General features: G+C 32.3%; 1 protein-coding gene across 1 annotated transcript in view; it reads right to left on the reverse strand.

Annotated features, from left to right (window-relative positions):
* The window catches only part of LOC139504855 (glutamine amidotransferase-like class 1 domain-containing protein 1), a gene marked incomplete at its 3' end in the record, with an annotated part of 30,879 nt that extends 12,853 nt beyond the window's left edge, over positions 1-18,026 (reverse strand). The window contains 5 exon segments of the mRNA XM_071294771.1: positions 8,808-8,912; positions 9,597-9,695; positions 10,122-10,220; positions 15,888-15,989; positions 17,776-18,026. Coding sequence (XP_071150872.1) covers positions 8,808-8,912; positions 9,597-9,695; positions 10,122-10,220; positions 15,888-15,989; positions 17,776-17,887 — 517 coding nt within the window.
* Positions 18,027-21,806: the final 3,780 nt, after the last annotated feature.

Below are 21,806 nucleotides of genomic sequence, written 5' to 3' on the forward strand. Positions count from 1 at the left end.
TTAGTACAGCTCTAGGTTTCTTGACGAATTGTGAGAGACCGGGAGATAGACCAGACGTATTACGCTAGTTTTCGACTGAATACTACTCTTTCTGCATGATACGGTTTCAAGGGTGTAGTGTAATACCAGCGGATTCTAGTTTACAGAGCTATGTGCCCTCTTATAGAAACCAGACAAGGAAATTTGTGTTTCAATATAGAGCTTCCTGTGAATTTGGTAAACCAAGCAATCCAGTAGAGTTATGATCTGCTTTTTGTTTTTTTTTATCCACTGTGAATGTTAATAAATGGGATGATTAAACACAATTTATTTTTGATGTAACGATGCACCATATAGTTTCCTAATAACATTTTCTTGTTGGAAAACTGATGACAATTTTCCTGTTAAAATTCTAAAGAGAATAAAATCTGTCCTGTTTGAGTTTTCGGTGTGGCTTTACGGAATGAATATATGCATATATTCATAGCTATGTCTTGTCTAAACAAAAACTTTAAAAGTCTGAAAGGTTATGAATATGACTTAAACACTTTCTGGGATATGTTGATTCCACCCATCCTGCAAAATTAACCATGACTGACAGCTGCTCGTCATTGGCAAATATTTCATGTATATCCAAATTGTAAACAAGAGTTGAGCACTTTTTGACTGATTTTTTATAATTTGCTTTACCTTCTTGTGTTGCTCTACCACACTTATTTTCAAGGTTAGTGTGAGGGTTAAGCACTCACAACCATGTTAGTAGCCTGTAGTTTAGTGGTTGTGGTTGGTAAATTTCTGTCATGTTGTTTTTCCTAAATTGCGTTGTTTTGAATAAGCCAGTTAGTTTTCTCAATTGATCTGTTTCATAGGGCCTTTTACAGTCAACTATATAATTTCTTTTCTCATTATTGAAGGCTGTATGGGTGCCTCTAACTGCTTACATCCACATCCTTTAAACTATGGTGAAAAGTTGTCTAATTGGCAATCATTTATTTCATTTTTATTTCTAATGCTAAATTAGAAGTTCTAAAGAGCCTGTGTCACTCACCTTGGACTATGTGCATATGAAACAAAGGACACTGCTGGATTCATGACAAAATTGTGTTTTGGTGATGGTGATGTGTTTGTAGATCTTACTTTACTGACATTCTTGCTGCTTACAATTATCTCTCTCTGTAATGAACTTGGCCCAATAGTTACAAAGGAAAATAATTTGTAAAAAATTTACAAAATTTATGAAAATTGATTAAAATGGACTATAACTTAGCGCAATATCTCCTTAAGAGGTCAATTGTAGATCTTACTTTGCTGAACATTATTGCTGTTTACAGTTTAACTCTATCTATGATAATATTCAGAATAATGTATAAAAACGGCAAAATTTCCTAAAAATTACTAATTCAGAAGCAGCAACCCAACAACCACATGAAAAAGTTGTTCAATTCATCTAAAAAATTGAGGGCATATAGATGTAGACCTGAATAACAATTTTACCTCAGTCAGATTTGCTCTAAATGCTTTGGTTTCAGAGATATTAGCCAAAATCTACATTTTACCCTCTTTGTTCTATTTTTAGCCATGACATCCATCTTGGTTGGTTGGCCAGGTCACCAGACACATTTTTTAAACTAGATACCCCAAAAATGATTGTAGACAAGTTTGGTTAAATTTGCCCCAGTAGTTTCAGGAGATTTTTGCTGGAGTTAACGATGACAAATGACCACGACGGACGCCTAGTGAGCTTAAAAGGCTATGCTTATAAAGGTGTGTTGTTATTTGTTTGTGTGTTTACATTCAACAGTCTTCCAAACTGAACAAGTTTGTGCATTTCTCGATTCCTTTTTTTGTTTAAATGAATATTATAATAATCATGATAATTTACTAATTTCAAAAAGGAAATTGAGAAACACCAGTTCCTGTACTGCATCAAGTGTGCTACGAGGTTTCTCCACTAGTGACAGATAAATTTTGATATTCAAAGTTTGAGGCTTGGCAATTTTTTTATATAATAAAATTTTTTTGAGTGGAGAAACATTACGATACACAATTAATTATCACAGTGGTGGAATCTGTTTCTTAAATGATTTTTAGATAATATCTAAACAACACGAACAAGGTTGATTTTTCCTTTTCAAAGACTTGCAGAATGTTGTGTTCTTTATATGTGATGTAATCAGGTTTGGTCACCTTTTTCTATGACGTCACAATAGGAATATCAGACGAAATTAAGAAAAGTTGACATCATAATGGAATTTTAACCAAACTTTTTGTAGATAACAAAATAATCTCCAGAGACGAGAAATATTTTCTCACAAAAATCGAGATATGTGAAACAAGCATGTAAATTAGAGAAAGTATTGTTACCAAACCCTCTCTGTTACACTTTTTTTTAACAAAATTACTATCAAATAATAATCATGATAATGTGATGGTACATTTTTAAATCTCTCTTAAAAAACCAAAAAAAATCAAAAGCAGATATTAAAATTATCTTTACCTTAAAACAGTAAAAAGCATATTTATAAGATTTCAACAAATGGAAATTTTCTTATAAATACAAAATAACAAGTCATGTTTACGATACACATCTTTCATTGCATTGTTTTTTTACTTCAGTTAGCTAATGCACAATTAACAAGACAAGTTCATCAAATTCAACTCTTGTATCTTCTTTTATTCTTATTTCCTCACCAAGGATACCAACATACTAAGCAGTACCACTCCTCAATAAGGTTCTCCGGCTTGATCACATTTGCTAATGCCTCCATGATTTGTGAATTCTAACATGCTCCTAACTTAATAATGTGACTGTTACCAGAACAACTGCTAATAGATACTGCCATCTGGGTTACTGCCTTTCCATCTCTTTAATTTAGTTTTATTTACCAATGCTTAAAAGGCCTTGTTATCTGAATCCTTACTTCATTTCCTTGTGAATTCTTCTCTATTTCATTTACTTGTAATTTTTTCCAGGTTTCATGTACTTGTAATTTCTTCTCTATTTCAATTACTTGTGACTTCTCTATTTCATTTACTTGTAATTTCTTCCCGATTTCATTTACTTGTAAATTCTTCCCGACTTCATTTCCTTGTAATTTCTTCCCAACTTCATTTCCTTGTAATTTCTGTTCGACTTCATTTACTTGTAAATTCTTCTCTATTTCATTTCCTTGTAATTTTTTCTCTATTTCATTTACTTGTGAATTTTTCTCTATTTCATTTTCTTGTAATTTTGTCCCTATTCCATTTACTTTTGACTTTTTCAATATTTCATTTACTCGTAATTTCATCTCTATTTCATTTACTTGTGAATTCTTCTCTATTTCATTTTCTTGTAATTTTGTCTCTATTGCATGAACTTGTAATATCTTCTCTAAGTTTTTATTCTTTGCCTTCAGATCAGTTAACATAGCTGTAAGTTGTTTCAATTTTATAATTTTTTCACTTTCTGTCAAAGCTGTATTTGCCTTGGTACTTGACAACCAATTTATTTCTTCAGGTGGAACTTTTTTCTTAAGACGATTTTTCCTTTTGTGAAGAGACTTACGATAGACCTGGCAACTTTTACATCTTTCTACTCTTGACAGCAAAGTGCAGTAAGATGACCTTATGGTGCTCTTGTAATGGAAGTTTTTATTATATGCACCCAAGTCATCCTCTCTATATCCTGCAAAAGTTGTAGAAGGCTTATTACTATAGTAACCTGGAAAAGGCAAATCCATTTGAAAGTCAGGTTCTGGGTTGCCAATACATACTTGGTGGCATGATGCTGTACGGAGCAGCTCCTGTACATGTTGTGTACTTAGAAACTTGACGGGTAGGCCAGGTGTGTCCCATATGGCATGACTCTTTGGTAATTGTACACCATGAACAACTATTTCAGCTTGAAAATTGTCATAAATGGTTATGCACGTTTTGACTGTTGGATTATCTGTGTCATACAAATCAACATACCGTACATACTTTGACCTTTTCACCAATTCAAAAGGGCCGTGTTCATTTAAATTTTGCTCACAGTCTTTTTTAAGCATATCAAACAAGTGTTTCGATTTTTCAAGCACAAATTCAACCACATTAATGTTTGGTTGGTAAAGGTAACTATGGTCTAAAGCAACATAAAACTGGTGCCCTTCACTATCAACCATATCTATTCTATTATCCTCACTGGTACCATGATGAACATTTGGAACTTCCCCGAACTTTTTGTATTTGTCATCTCTACTGCACAAACTTGTAATTGTAGTATGATGAGTATTTGGAATATTCCAGAACTTATGGTATTTGCCTAAAAAAGACATTATAAATGTTATAACAAGTACATGTATGAATGATTATTCTTTTTATAAATGTTAAGAGTAAAATATATAGGTCCAAAAGGGATGGGAATTGATACATGTAATTTCAACCACCTATTGATATAGTATCTAATATCATAAAACACAGTCACTATAATAAATGATTGGGTATCAGAATTGGTGTTGGCGTCATATACAATTTCTAAGAACACATTTGGGGTGTGCACAGGACATGATGCAATGCTAATTTTTTCCATGTTCAGTTGACCATAAAATATGGTTCAAAACCTAGGATTTATTTGATATATAATTTTAGAATAGAAATTGTTTGGACCTTATGTCAAAGAGACAATTAACCGACAACCAAAGAGCTGGAAACAGTCTAAGATCACTAATGGGTCTTGAATAGAGTGGGAAATTACTACACACAGAGGTGGGTTTTAGGTAGCCCCTAAGCAAAACTTGTAAAAGATCAATTCATAATTGACATGAAGTGTACTAGTTTTAAGTTGATATGACTTCAACTTTATTATAAATAGTTATCCACTTGTACGTTTGTCCATCTGATGAGTTAAGCCTTTTTCAACTGATTTTTATAGTTCGTTCTTATGTTGTACTGTTATACCACTGTCCCAGGTTAGGGGGAGGGTTGGGATCCCGCTAACATGTTTAACCCTGCCACATTATTTATGTATGTGCCTGTCTCAAGTCAGGAGCCTGTAATTCAGTGGTTGTCGTTTGTTTATGTGTAACATATTTGTTTTTCCTTCATTTTTTTTACATAATTAAGGTCGTTAGTTTTCTCGTTTGAATACATTGTCATATCGGGGCCTTTTATAGCTCACTATGCGGTATGGGCTTTGCTCATTGTTGAAGGTCGTACAGTGACCTATAGGTGTTAATGTCTGTGTCATTTTGGTCTTTTGTGGATATTTGTCTCACTGGCAATCATACCACATCTTCTTTTTTTATATCAAAGGTTCCAGGATTATAACCTTAAACTAACTTGACCAAAAACTGTCAGATTATATTGTATAGATTATGCATAGAAATTGGAAATAAAAGAATATTATACATTTTTTGAAAACAATTCAGCTTGGTAAGTATTAAGGCACATGGTGGTAGAAACTAAATTTATTCTTGTTTTAGGTTCTATTTTCATCTTATTTTGAGTCAGGATGGGTTATTAATATTAAGGCCTCCAGATACAAGGGAATTATCTTTAAAACAGTTTAAAGTTTATTTTTATTCATTAACCCTTACCATGCTGCGACTGTCATACAACGGGCGTACCCAAACCACTGTTATTTGGCTCCAATTGCTTTCCATACTTTTAGAAGACAACTGTATGATACTTATTTCGAATTTATGCATGTTCCCTCAACCTGAGGCTATCTACTTACATTTTCTCATGTATGAATTGCATTTTTAGCTCAAATACAAATTTGAACCAGGTGCTCCGCAGGGCGCAGCTTTATACGACCGCAGAGGTCGATCCCTGAACAGTTGGGGCAGGTATGGACAAAACATTTAAGCGTGATACAGCTCCTAATTTGGATTGTGATCAAATTTTTGACATTATATGGGTTTTTTACACAAAACAAATGTCAAGATTTTACAAATCAATTAAAGATTTCTTCTTCAAACTTATTTAAATCTAAAATTAAATAGTTGACACAGCATAGGTTTCTGACACAGAATGAATGTGGTCTAATGAACTTAAAATGTTTGTTTTGCCTTTAAGCAATTCACTATGCTGTTGAATATTAATCCTGTCAAAAAAATGTTTGAAGAAATTTTCTTTTTATTTATGAAATCTGAAATGAGAACAAGTATGGACACAACTTTTAAGCTAAAAATATTTTAGATAAGATAAGGAAAAAAAAACTTCATCAGCAACATTTTATATTGGCAAATTTCCAATGAAGTTATTTACATAAAGTTATTGGCAAATAAAAATAGAAAATGACATCATAGTCATGTCTGGCAAATGTCCAACATACATTATCTAAAAACATTTTAGATAAGATAAGGAAAAAAAGCTTCATCAGCAACATTTTATATTGGCAAATTTCCAATGAAGTTATTTACATAAAGTTATTGGCAAATAAAAATAGAAAATGACATCATAGTCATTAGATAGATATAGGAAGATGTGGTGTGAGTGCCAATGAGACAACTCTCCATACAAATAACAATTTAAAACGTAAACCATAATAGGTTAAAGTACGGCCTTCAACACGGAGCCTTAGCTCACACCGAACAACAAGCTATAAAGGGCCCCAAAATTACTAGTGTAAAACCATTCAAACGGGAAAACCAACGGTCTAATGTCTGGCAAATTTCCAACATATATTATCAACTACTATTCTATACAAAGAAAGATAACTCCAATTGAAAATTAATTGCTATTGCACAATATTGTGCAATTAGATATTTCTTGCTATTGTGCAATACTGTGCAATTGAAAATTTTTTGCTATTGCACAATACTTTATATGGAATCCTGATTTGGACCAACTTGAAAACTGGGCCCATAATCAAAAATCAAAGTACATGTTTAGATAAAGCATATCAAATAAGCCCAATAATTTAATTTTTGTTAAAATCAAACTTAGTTTAATTTTGGACCCTTTGGACCTTAATGTAGACCAATTTGAAAAATGGACCAAAAATTAAGAATCTACATACACAGTTAGATTTGGCATATCAAAGAACCCATTTATTAAATTTTTGATGAAATCACACAAAGTTCAATTTTGGACCCTTTGGGCCCATTATTCCTAAACTGTTGGGACCAAAACTCCATAAATATAAATAAATCCCAACCTTCCTTTTGTGGTCATAAACCTTGTGTTTAAATTTCATTGATTTCTATTTACTTATACTAAAGTTATTGTGCGAAAACCAAGAATAATGCTTATTTGGGCCCTTTTTTGGCCCTTAATTCCTAAACTGTTGGAACCAAAACTCCATAAATCAATCCCAACCGTCCTTTTGTGGTCATAAACCTTGTGTCAAAATTTCATAGATTTCTATTCACTTAAACCAAAGTTATAGTGCGAAAACCAAGAAAATGCTTATTTGGGCCCTTTTTGGCCCCTTATTCCTAAAATGTTGGGACCAAAACTCCCAAAATCAATCCCAACCTTCCTTTTGTGGTCATAAACCTTGTGTTAAAATTTCATTGATTTCTTTTCACTTTTACTAAAGTTAGAGTGCGAAAACTAAAAGTATTCGGACGACGACGACGACGACGCCAACGTGATAGCAATATACGACCAAAAAATTATAATTTTTGCGGTTGTATAAAAATTGAAATCAGATAAAAATGGGTTTTCTGGAGGGCTTCCCTTCAGTTCCTTACACAGGAAGTTCAGAAGCCTAAAAATGTGCAAACCTGTAAGCATATTAATACTGATGTTAAATATTACTGAAATATACAGAGGAATTGACTCCTTCCAGTTTCAGGTCCAGTTAAAGAAAAAATCGGAAATAGTCATGAAAATTCTGTATTTTTGGTTTAAATGATCTTCTTTACACTGCTGAACCCAGATCCCAGATCAGATCCACTCCTAACTAACAACTGATTTTTGGTTTTTTTTTTATGAATTAGTTATTTTGGGTCCACTATAAACATTTACAGATCTTCAAGGTAAAGAGATAAGACAAAAAAAATCGTGAAAATTTAACGCTTTTAGCACTTGATAACCAACTTGGGGCAAAAAGCGTTAAATTTTGACGATTTTCCGTCTTTTTTTTTTGACCCCTGAAGATCCACATTTCTTTGAGGTACTGTCCAAAGGAGTAGGTCCAGTAAGACCCCTTTTTGGCCCCAAAATATAGCAGTTTTACAAAATTGTTAAAATGTAAACCTTAAGTTATTCATTGGACAGTAAAATGCTTCTGCTACATAAATTTGGGCTGATTTTGACAATACAATGCACATATATCGGGTACTTGAACCATTAAGTCATGCTAAATTACTGAAATCTTCACAATTCTAGCATTTTTGTTAAATTTTAGACGGTTTTCGTGTAAAACGAAAGTGGCCGCATTCGTGTTCATCCTTAATATTGAAATGTAAGTTGTATTTTATGATAATACATAACATATATAAAGGTTGAGGATGAACACGGATGCGGCCACTTTCATTTTTGACAAAAACCATCTGAAAAATGACATTTTTCGGCATATTTGGTAGATTTTTCGTATTTCAGCTTGAATCGGTGCATTTTTTATGACTTTTTTTTTAATCAGTTAAAATCTTTCACATAAACTGATTGATTCAAATAAAATAGACACTTAAGTGTTTAAAAAGTGGTCAAAATCTTTCGTCAGATGAACATGAAATTTGAGGCCAAAATCGGTCCTTACCAGACCTTCTGCTTTTAGATTTTAAGTTTCCGAGTTTAAAGGCAGGGGGTTTAATTATCAATCAAATGCTGACAATATTGTCAACTAAAGAAAGCAACTTTCCAACTAGACAAATTCTTTCTAAAGTCATTTACATACAAGTATATGATATATTAACCTTCAACATGTGCAACTTTAATGTTCTCGGCAACCAACTGATGATTCTCATGCAAACACACATCATCAGTAACAGTATCTTCAACAATATGATTGTCAAGCAAATCTGAAAAAAAATTAAAAAGACCAATTAGTACCTGTTAGTCTGTATAACCACCACTCTGTCAATTTATGTTAAATATTTCAAAATAATTCTATGACCATAATAATAACATAAATAAGAGAACAGATTTCCAATGTTCCCTGTGTTGCAATATAATTGATCTATCCAAGGTACAAGGGCAGTAACTACAAAAAAACACTTTTTTTTTGTTCTTGAAACAATCTAAATGATCTTGGAGAAACGAAGTCTTCAGAGCAAATACAATTTTAATTAAATGTGAATTCATTATAATAAATATTTCCAAGAGACGTAACTGTTTGAAAAAATTTGATCAGTACTTATTTTCGAAAGTGTCAAAGACATTGCTGATATAAACCTATGATATAACATTCATGAAATTCTGACCAGAATTGAACACATAAAAGCCCTAACAATGCAATTTTCCACAGTCAATGTTTCCAAAGTGCACATCTCTTAAAAAAAATAAATAATCAGCACTGACTAATTCTAACTTGGCAAAAATATTGATAAAAATTTCATAAAAATTGGTCATCAAGGACAATAAGGGACATAACTCTAAAACAAATTGATACACACTGATTTTCAAGACAATGCTAATAAAAACCTTTGATATAAGTTTTATAAAAATCTGTATAATTCAAAAAATTTTCCTGCTATAAATTTTACCATCAGTATCAAGAACTTCATTATCTGGACACTCTAGTTTAACTGAAATGTCTGAAGAGGTAATCAACGTATCTGTGGGTCTCTCCCTAACCATGTGTACTGAAATACAAATGAAAATCTATCTTTTAATAATTTTATGGACTCAACATTTATGTATAAGCAATAAATATATTCAATGAGTATTTAGTTAATAACATAAACAGTATGCTTTGCATGAGGGAGATCCATTTTTAATTTTGAATTTTTTTTTCCAAATTTTTGTATTAAACAGGAAATCGATGTTGGCTAGACATGCTAGAAGCACTAACTAGCATAAGCCTTTTTGACAGTGTCCAATATCTATCTAGTGTGTATTCAGAATTCTCCATAGTTAAATTTTAGAAGTTAAATCAAAATGTCTTGCTAAAGTTAGTTTCTTGGCTGAAATATTTTTTCATTTATATAGGGTTGAAGAGAGCAAAAAAAAAATTCATACTATAGAATAAATGGCTAAATTTAGGTATTTATCACATCTATAAATTTTACCATCAGTATCCTGGATTTCATCATCTGGACACTCTAGTTTAACTGAAATGTTAGAAGAGGTAATCAACGTCTCTGTGGGTCTCTCACTAACCATGTGTACTAAAATAAAGATTCATACATACTGTTAAATATTTTTTTTACTCATGAAACATGTACAACTCTGCTTAGTAATTAATGAATTATTACAATAAATGAATATTGAGCTCAACTAATATAGCTTTATGTGACAGTGAACAATATCTATATAGTATGTGTTCAAAAATCTTTAAGGAATGACTGTAATATTTTTTCTGTCTATGAAGAAATAACATAAATCAAAGTGATGGAAATCACTCATGGAAAGATTAGAAGAGTAGTTTGAATTATTTCATATTAAGGTATGGTGGGGGAAAATGTACATTAATAAAGCACTATTGCTGAAAGTTGCATTTACAGCAGGTCTTTAGAAGGAAAATTGCTTTTCCAGTATGAGGATAAAATGAGCTCAAATCAAATCTTAATTTGCACAATTTTATTTAAACTGCAGTTTATATGTTATCGAAATTATGTTGCCGGTTCTGAACACGTTTCAAAAAAACAAAAAAAAGCAAAAATTCTTCTAGTAAATGTTACCAACTATCCTTGTAAGACATAAATCTGGACCAACAGCTTAAAACTTTAAAGTGTCAACAAAAAAAATTGAAAAATGTTGTTATGGGCCGGCGCGGCCCAGGGCATTCATTAGGAGGCGGTACCAGGTACTTTTACCCTCCTATGCTATTGACAAGTACCGCCTAAATGTAGAAATTTTTATATAAGATATTCATGGAATAAATTGAAAAGTACCACCTCGAAACATGGAAAGTAACAGTCAACATGAAACATAATGAAACCCCTAATGGGCCATTTTGTAAGTTGAAACAGAGGTTATAGGGCATTGAAGATTAAAAGTTTAAGAGTGCCTTTTGATCAATTTTTAAAGTATTTTTCAACACAGGGCATTGAAAATGTCTTTTTAAAAAACTTATCTTAGTGAAATGTGGATTCTTTCTTGATTGCAAAAATATATATTCACTTCTAACAAGAGGCTGTCACAACGACAGCAAACCGGATTTATCAACATTTATTTGTGTCCTGGCAATATCACAAGAACCATTACTGATGAATGGTGAAAGTGAAAATCGTCAATATCAAATTTGACCTCCATTTTGTCATCAGTATCAACATATTAAAATTTGAAAAGCTTAGATTGAATGGTTCATGAGTAAATGCAACAACGTGAATGGAAACGCCATTTTACGATCTTTCAAGAACCATAACTCCTGAACGGTAAAAGTCAAAGTCGTCATTATTGAACTTGACCTCTATTTTGTCATCAGTAACAACATATTAAAATTTCAAAAGCTTTGGTTGAATGGTTTATGAGAAAATGCACGGACACGACGGAAAACACCATTTTTCAATCTTTCAAGAACCATAACTCCTGAACGGTACAACTCAAAATTGTCATTATTGAACTTGACCTCCATTTTGTCATCAGTAACAGCATATTAAAATTTTGGAAGCTTTGGTAGAACAGTTCATGCATAAATGCACGGACACGACTGGAAACTCCATTTTTCAATCTTTCAAGAACCATAACTCCTGAACGGTAAAAGTCAAATTCGTCATTATTGAACTTGACCTCCATTCTGTCATTAGTAACAACACATTAAAATTTGGAAAGCTTTGGTAGAATAGTTCATGCGTAAATGCACAGACACGACTGGAAACTCCACTTTTCAATCTTTCAAGAACCATAACTCCTGAACGGTAAAAGTCAAAATCGCCATTATTGAACTTGACTTTCGTATAGTTGTCAGTAATAACATATTAAAATTTTAAAAGCTTTGGTTGAACTGTTCATGAGTTAATGCACGGACAACATTTGATTGCCGCCCGCCTGCCGGCCGCCCGGCATCTGCCTTCATCCCCAAATCAATAACCGACATTTTTGTCACAAAAATCTAGTTAATAAAAATTCAAACGACTAAAATAGACATAATGATTGATGGGAACTAAACTAATAAACAATGGTTTGTTATAATTAAAAGTTTTAAAATTTTTAAACTGTTTCAAGTCAATTCCTGATAAAAAAAAGTGTACTAATTTAATTGTTGATTAATTACAGATGATTATTGGAAATTTATCAAGTAAATTATAGGCCTTACTTGAATACCTTTTATTTATTCATATTTATATTCATATTTCATTTTTTTGAAGATCTTGTTAATCCATTAATCATTTATCTTTTAGATATAATTTACAGAATCACTTTATGTAATGTAGATCAAAAGTAATTGGCAATAAATAAATCTATCATCCTTATAAATATCAAACATCTAATATAGGCATTTGTGTATTCAATTATACACAAATGTATATTCAGTTATGAGGTCAAATACTTGTGTATTAAGAATTACATTGAGTGGTCTGTATAATTATGTAAGACTGAGGTTGATAGGTAATGTGGTCAATTTGATTGGCAGTTTAGGAGGTGGGGCATTGTAATTAAAGGTTCACCTTGTCTCTGATTGTTTAGTGATAATGACAGTTGTCAATCATACTAGTTGAATCAATACCCAGTTACCTTATCAAAATGTTTTTTAAAAGCCTGCACATCAACACACCTTAATGACATACATTCTTGAATGAACTGCTCCAATAATATACCCAGTTTTTTCAGTTTATATGTGTATTATGTGCACATACATCAGAACCATAGGGAACTATATTTCAGTGTGAATACATTTAGTAACAGTAGCTAACCTGTCCTGTTGTTAGGGAGGCTGGTGCCTAAGTAAAGATTTAGAACAAGTTCTAATCTTTCCAAAAATTTGGTGCACACTGAATAACGCGTGTAGCGGGTTATCTAACAGTGTGCACCACATTTTTTATGTTATTTCGAATAGACAGAAAAAATATTACAGTCATTTCTTATAATTTAATTTTAAATTCCATTAATTTTAAACCGTAGAAAACCACAGGGGTTAAAAAATCCACTAGCCCGACGTCCGGGACTACAGCATTGAGGCCTCGGGCAACCAAAACTTGTAACCCAATATGCCCGACGGACTAGTAACAAAAAAATCTTGGCGTTTCCAAAATAGAAAGTGGAAACTCCCCTCATCACTATTATATCTTAGCCAATCAGATTCGACTACGTCATCCGGGATTCCCAGAATTTGAACTGATTTTGTAAAGGTTTTAAAATAGAACAAATAACTCGGGGATGGATCCCGTACTTACAATATCGATTTGGGGGTATTGTACATTGATTATGCAACCAGAGAAATATAATGTAACCTGATTGTACCTCCTTCTGAATAATTTATTGCAATATAAATGTGAATCCCTTTTGACAGCAGAAACCTGAATTTTGTCAGATATAAATTTATAACATGTGCACATGTTACGGACGCCATTTTATTTTTGTTGACATACTGTGAAGCTGAGACTACTGTTACAGGAGGGGCGTAAAAAAGGGGGGGTATCTGCACGGAAGAACGCGAATCAAAATTGCCATTTTACGTTCATCGAACAATTAAAAATTTCTTGCACGTTGATCTTTTTACCGATTTCACGAAACACGGTGAATAACGAACCTTTTTCACGGCTGCACGTGAAATAAAAATGGAAAAACACGTTGCACGAAAATAACCTTTTACCACCCTCTTATAGTAGTCTCAGTGTGAAGCCTCCAGAACCAAGACCCAAACATTAACAGTCTTCAGAAAACTTAAACTTGATGCAATAATATTTCATCAATCATGATTATCTTCATTTATATTCAAATTAATTCGATTTTTGAAGTAATAAAATTTATAACAAATACAATTTCAGTTTAGAGACTGTGCTCAGTTTGTTATCTATTTATAGCCCACAATTAGCTTACCTAATAAATACATTTAAATATGTGGATATTCGTATATGTACTTCGTTTATAAAACAATTATAAAAGACACAAACTTGGAAGGTGATATTTATTCATATAAATATTTGAGGTCATTTGATTTATTTAAATAAATAGAACTTTAAAAGTTTAACTGAAAACAAATATGAGCATTACATCGATACAACCAGCTGGTAATTCTTTTACACAAACGTGATGATGTATCTGATAAAAATCACTCCAATCCTCTTTTATATAACCATGTATAGCTGTGGTCAAGACTTGTTCCATCTCGGGATTTGGTCAACTCATTATTACAGAATATTCAATTATCGATTAATTGAATATATCTGCTAATGGGATATTTTTTTGCTGACATAAGTTTTGGGTATCCAATTTGCAAAGATCTACTGTACAACGGATAAAAATTGTTAAGTTTATAGAATTCATTGTATATTGCAGTAAACTCTGAATTTGTAAGGCATACTCGGGCTAGCAGGTAAATTTTGTTGGGCTAGTAGTTCTTCCAACAGGGCTAGTAAAATCCTGCTACCAATTAGCCGTGGGCTAGTGAGCTATAACAAAATTTCTTAACCCCTGAACCATGAAAAAACATTGATGACGTCACGGTCACATGACTAAATTATTTCTATGGGCTCATAACAAAATAACATCAGCCAATCAGAAGACAGGTTACATCCAAAATTAAATTATTCATAATTAAAGTTAAGAATTTTAAGTAACTTTTTTTTAAAGTAAAGGCAACATGTCTTGCTTTTATTTACATGTAGTTGCTTGGCTGAAAATTTCTTCATTATATAAAGTGCTAGGAATGGACGGAGCAAATCATTCATTAAATATTTGATATGAATGAATTTATGATCGTTTCATTTGAAGGATTATTGTCTTAATCTAGGTTTTTATCCAGTCATAAAATTTTCAAATGCAACATTATTTTTTTATTTGGTTTATAAAGAAAATTTAGAAACTGGAGGTTACATGGTTACTAAAGCTTGCACACAGATAAAAAGCGTGTCATATTTGATTAGTTAAGTTATTTACCTTTATGCAATGAAATATTATGTGAAATTTTGTCTATAGTCATGAATCTCATGATCATGATGATAGTACTGGATAGGATAAAACTTTACTCATGCCAAGTCTTTCTTCATTGAAACAAAGAGAAATACATGTAGGGGAAATCAATGGTGGATATTACACCTTAAAGTCATATGAAACGAGTGACTGGTGAAAAATAATGTTTATCCAATTCTTGAACCAATGCATGTTTTTTTTTCATAAACATGATAAACTTAGTCTTCTGTGCACAATTTTATCATCTTTTAGGTAACCACATTGTATAAATGGCAATTTTTTCCTCCCTCTGTCTGTTATGAAGTGAAAATATGGCAGCTCTTAAATGTCATCTTTAGAAGCCGAAGTTTACCGATTGACACCTTATAGTAAACAACTAACAATTAAACTTGGATATTGAGCACCTGTTTAACATGTACAATCAGATAATAGTTTATTATAAGGACAGATCCATGCGTTACTTGCGATCACTGGATTTTTACGAGAGGGTCACACTGAGGTCACTTTGCATACAGAAAATATATCTGCAAATTACTTCAAGTTCCTGGAAGCAAACAATTCAAATAAAGTAAAGTTCTTCTAAATATGATCAAGTAAGAGTATATGTACATAAGTTTTATAATGAAAACTATACATTTAGTTATAAAAAACATATATGCATTATTTTTTTCTAATTTGAGGTTTCATATGACTTTAAGGATTAATGTCTAATAAAATTAAGTATTTATCTAGTCATCAATTTTTGCATCTATAAAATTTACCATCAGTATTATGGAATTCATTATCTGCATAACACTCTAGTTTCAATGAACTGTTTGTAGAAGTGATCAACCTGTCTTTGGATCCCTCACTGATCATGCGTACTAAAATAGAGATGGAAACACAGAGTTAAATTCTTAATTTATCAACATGCAAAGGAAAGTACAACTCTATATAATTAGTACATTTTTAATAAATACATTAAAAGAATATTTAGTTAAACTAGAATAATCAAAATAATTTCTTCATGTCATGCTCTATGTGCTCCTTTTAACATGGCATGGCATTTTGACCACAGTTTACTGCTCCCTAATGCTTAGTGTATACTCATGATTGTTAAAATAAAAATAAAGCATGAAATTAAAGAATTTATTTCTTAAACAAATGCTAACAATATCAACTTTTGAAGAGTTTAAAAATCTAGAGGATCTTAAGAGCCTGTGTCGCTCACCTTGGTCTATGCATGTGCATATTGAATAAAAGACACAGATGGATTAATAACAAAATTGCGTTTTGGTGATGGTGATGTGTATGTAGATCTTACTTTACTGAATATTCTTGCTACTTACAATTAATATCTCTATCTATAATGAACTTGGCCCATTACATAATTAGTTACAGAGGAAAATATTTTTAAAATTTACAAAAATTTACAAAATTTATGAAAAATGTTAAAAATTGACTGTAAAGGGCAATACCTCCATAAGGGGTCAACTGACCATTTTCATCATGTTGATTTATTTGTAGATCTTACTTTGCTGAACATTATTGCTGTTTAGTTTATCTTTATCTATAATAATATTCAAGATAATAACCAAAAGTGGCAAAATTTCCTTGAAATTACCAATAAAGGGGTAGCAACCCAACAACGGGTTTTCCGATTCATCTGAAAATTTCAGGGCAGATAGATTTTGACTTGATTAACAATTTTAATACTGTCAGATTTGCTCTTAATGCTTTGGTTTCAGAGTTAAAAGCCAAAATCTATATTTTACCCCTATGTTCTATTTTTAGCCAAAGCGCCCATCTTGGTTGGCTGGCCGGGTAAACGGACACATTTTCAAATAACATGTACCCTAATAACAATTGTGAACAAGTTTGGTTAAATTTGACTTAGTAGTTTCAGAGGAGAAGATTTTTGTAAAAGATTACAAAAATTTACGAAAAATTGTTGAAAATTGACTATAAAGGGCAATAACTCCTTAAGGTGTCAATTGACTATTTTGATCATGTTGACTTATTTGTAGATCTTACTTTACTGAACATTATTGCTGTTCACAGTTTACCTATCTATCTAAAATAATATTAAGGAGTTATTGCCCTTTATAATCAATTTTTAACCATTTTTCATAAATCTTACTCATCTTTTACAAAAATCTTCTCCTCTGAAACTTCTTGGCCAATTTTAACCAAACTTGGCTATAATCATTATTCCGGTATCTAGTTAAAACAAGAGACTCAAGAGCCTGTCTCGCTCACCTTGGTCTATGCTGAGACTACTATAACACAGAGATTGGTCACTACAGATTTATCGTGTAGTGTGAGACTCCACTTTTTCAGCTACGTTAATTTAACGTAGTTTCGTATTTAACCGTAGTTTTGTATTTAACAGTAGCAGACGACATATATCACCACCTAATCACCGAGACTACTATAATTGTCTATATCAGTATATATAAAATTTTGGAATCACAAGTGCCTCAGACGAAGCCACCTTAGAGATGGGGTACACCTGAATGACAAAGGGAATGAAGCATTTTTCTTCAGCATTAGACATGCAATGAACTCAGTGACCTATGTATAAAGTAAAGGATATTACAGTAAACCTTATTCATTGGTATTCAAAGTCAGCAAATATTTAAATGTTATCATGTTGAAAAATAAACTTACCAATTTTATGCTTCGGTTCTTTTTTCTGATGGCTGTTCTTTTTCGGTCGTCCCAAACGGGATTTCTTTCGGAGAGGCATTCCTACAATAAATAAAATTATAATCAGTAACATTCAAAACTTACTTATGCTTCTAGACTATAAACATGATAAATGAATACTCAGAATAGGGTCTGCAACTTTACTTAAACAAACTAATAGCCATGGTAAATTGATGGATTTGTTTAAAATGTGGACAAACTTTTTTTCAAATTTTTCATTTGGGAGTCTTCATCATGGGGACGAATCCATGACAAGTCGCCCACTGGCAAGTCGCCCCACTCCTAGTCGCCCCACTTTTTCACCAACTCGCCCCACTTTAAAAAAAAACGCCCCAACCTGGATCACCAACTCGCCCCAACCTGGATCACCAACTCGCCCCACTTTTTAAAAAATCGCCCTACTTGTGAAATGTGTTAAATCCCGTTAATATTACTCCTGAAAACTCGCCCCACTGAATGGAAAACAATAAAATCTAGGTTAACATATTATTAACCAGGATGAATGTAGTAATGCCAACTCGCCCCACTTATGGAAAAAGATGTTATCCCAATGTATATAAGTTAAATTCCGTAAATATTACTCCTGCCAACTCGCCCCACTTATGGAAAAAGATGTTATCCCGTTGTATATAAGTTAAATTCCGTAAATATTACTCCTGCCAACTCGCCCCACTTATTTGCTATCCCATTGAAAACCTTATAGAAACTTCTTATATTATTCCTTTTTTTTTTAATATAGCAGTAAGAAGTGAGTATTAATATTTCGGTAACGTGAATGTCAACTAGCCCCACTTATGAATAGTACAAGTATGAATAGAGTTAAAGGCCACTTACGAATAAAATAATTAAACTGAAATGTGTGTTGGCTTTCCAATTGGGGGTCCCACTTATGAGAATGTTTGAAAGGCTTCCTTTTTTTTGTTGTTCTTTTTGTTTTTTTCTTCTGCATAGTTGAAATAAAACAGATAAAAGGTTAGGAACAGCATTTTTGTGACGTGTTTGTCATGGTAATATATGCAATTTTCTATAAAATAAGTCAAGAATCATGTGTGTTTACATAATTTTATTCTCAGATGTTTGCACATCTACATAAGTATGCATAACAATAACATTTTAAACAAACATTCATTAATAGATCAATTATGACAAGCACTGGCATGATAACATCAAAGAAGTACTAGATTAAGTGTCAGCACTAGAAACATGAGAAACAAGAACATGAAGACATGAATACATGAATTGTCATTTGAAAGTTCAATAGCTGTCTGCTTCCACGACTGGACCGTTGACCCGACCACACTGGCGTAGTAGTCTGGTTGTTGATATGGAGCCTGCAATATACTGTTCCCACATGTTGAAAAGAATGGCCTGGTTAGTGCGGGCTTGCTTGCGCTGGTAGCGAGTAAGCTTACCCTCGGACACTAGCTTAATCTGGATTGGTAGTAGTTGCGCTTCTTCGTGCAGTCTCTTGATGAGTTGTTGGTTCTTGTTGGTTGGTTGAATACGCACCACGTTGCTATTTGGTAGAATGCGCTGGTGATCCATGTCTTGCGGACATAACTGGTAAACTTCTTAAGTGCTGGGTCAGTAACACGGCTGGTTAGCTCTCTAAATGTTGGCTCAATGTGACTAGCAGGTAACAATGGTAAGGCCATGATGTTACGACAGAAAGAGAATACATCATTTCAATTGTTATGCAAATAACTAATCTTAAAAAAATACAGTTATTCTTCAATAATACGAAAATTATTTTTAAGTGGGGCGAGTTTTTATATTTTTATTTTATATCTAAATATTACCGTTTTCCATTAAGTGGGGCGAGTTGGCAGGAGTAATATTAAACATGATTTAACTAATTTCACATGTGGGGCGATTTTTTAAAAAGTGGGGCGAGTTGGTGATCCAGGTTGGGGCGTTTTTTTTTAAAGTGGGGCGAGTTGGTGAAAAAGTGGGGCGACTAGGTGTGGGGCGACTTGCCAGTGGGGCGACTTGTTCTGCTTCCATGAGGACCCCCCCCCCCCCCACACACACACACAAATAGGGGTTAATAGCAGTATGCTGGTATATCAAATTATGACAAAGTAAACATTAGTAGAAAGAAGAAATACAAGGGAATGTTTTAATGCCATTTGGGAAAACAAATTATTCAACTGAATTATACCCAAGCACAACAGAAATTGACTCAAAATTTGCATCGGTCATTTTGAAAACCTTCGTGTGGTAAAATCTCCCCACAAAAAGGGATAAATAGCAGTTTGCTGGTATATCAAATTATGACAAAGTATACATCAGTGTAAAGAAAAAATATGAAAGAAAGTTTTAATACTATCTAGAAAACCAACTGTTCCTCTGAATTTAACCCATTTACAAAATAACTCGAGTCGGTCTAACGAACTGAAAAGTCAAACGCGGTAATTTACGCTTATTAATTCACTAAACAAGGGAGGGTCTAAAACGCGGAAATGAAAAACGCGGAAGAGAAAAAATGAGTGTATTATAACTGATATCTTTGGAACCACTAAAGCTAAATTAATAAATAAAACTGATTTTGAAAGCTAATATAATAGTCTATAAGATAAAATTGAAAAAATATATATTTGAATATGCTTTTTTACCGAAAAGTTGACCGGAAGGCTTTCTTAGTGTGATTCTGGCAACACATTTTTGAACATTAAAACTTAAATTCACAAAAAAGCATATAACCCGGTCAAAGTCTGTCAATTGACTCTTAAAGATATTTAAATGACAAATAATATGATATAAAGAAAAAAATAAATATATTACTATAAAAGGACAAAAAGTTGACCGGAAGAACCCCTTGTACACAAATATTGAAATGAAATTTTCAACTTTGAATTAAAATTCACAAAAATATAAAAAGCCCGGTCAAAGTCTGTAAATTGACTCTTATAGACATTTAAATGACAAATAATATGATATAAAGAAAAAAATAAATGTATTACTATAAAAGGGCAAAAAGTTGACCGGAAGAACCCCTTGTACACAAATATTGAAGTGAAATTTTCAACTTTGAATTAAAATTCACAAAAATATAAAAAGCCCGGTCAAAGTCTGTCAATTGACTCTTAAAGACATTTAAATGACAAATAATATGATATAAAGACAAAAATAAACATTTTACTATAAAAGGGCAAAAAGTTGACCGGAACTCATCCTTGTATAGAAATATTGAAGTGAAATTTTCAACTTTGAACTTGCTATTTCTATTACATTTAATTTCGGTCGAATTTTTTTTCTCATCTATAATATGTGTTTCTCCCGCATCTTCTTCGATTACACTTTGTTCAAGTTTTTTTTCGATTTAGGAGTTGAAAATTCGGTTGATATTTTAGGCGTTTTATTAGGTTTTATGCTACCATTCGTTGAAGGTGTTGTCATCAATTTTTGCTTTAAAGGAGTATTTATAGAAAATTGTGAATATGGCGCAGGTTCGAATTCAATTCCATAATCATTTGTTCTTGGTTGTTTTCTTCCTGATTTTTTGTCAATTTTTTTCTTGCTATTTTTTGAAAGTGCCCTTAAACTAACGACGTTATTTGTTTGTGTTAACTGTAACCCTATACTCATTTTTGCAGCCAAAATATGAAAACAAGTAGATGATGATTCACATTGACATGTTTCTTTTGGAAAAAGAGTTACACAGTATTTTCCTTTCCTGCCATTTACAATAAACGCACCTTGTTGTGGAACCAAAGTAATTAAATGATTGTCAACAATAAACCGTGCCAAACTTTGTTGACTGCTATCAGTCGGGTATTGTATGACAGGTTGTTGATTAACTATTACCTCATTATTTTCTAATTTGACCTGATCAGAGTTTGTTTGTTTTATGATTTCCTGTGAATTTAAATTGCCTAAAGGATCAGTGTCAGATTGGAAAGAATTAGACTGAAAAAGTGGCTTGTCGTTTTTTAAATATTCAATAACTTCATCAGGACTTACAATTCTTTTTGGAAAAATAACATCTGATG

The sequence above is a fragment of the Mytilus edulis genome, unplaced genomic scaffold (assembly GCF_963676685.1).
Source record: "Mytilus edulis unplaced genomic scaffold, xbMytEdul2.2 SCAFFOLD_432, whole genome shotgun sequence".
NCBI lineage: Eukaryota > Metazoa > Mollusca > Bivalvia > Mytilida > Mytilidae > Mytilus > Mytilus edulis.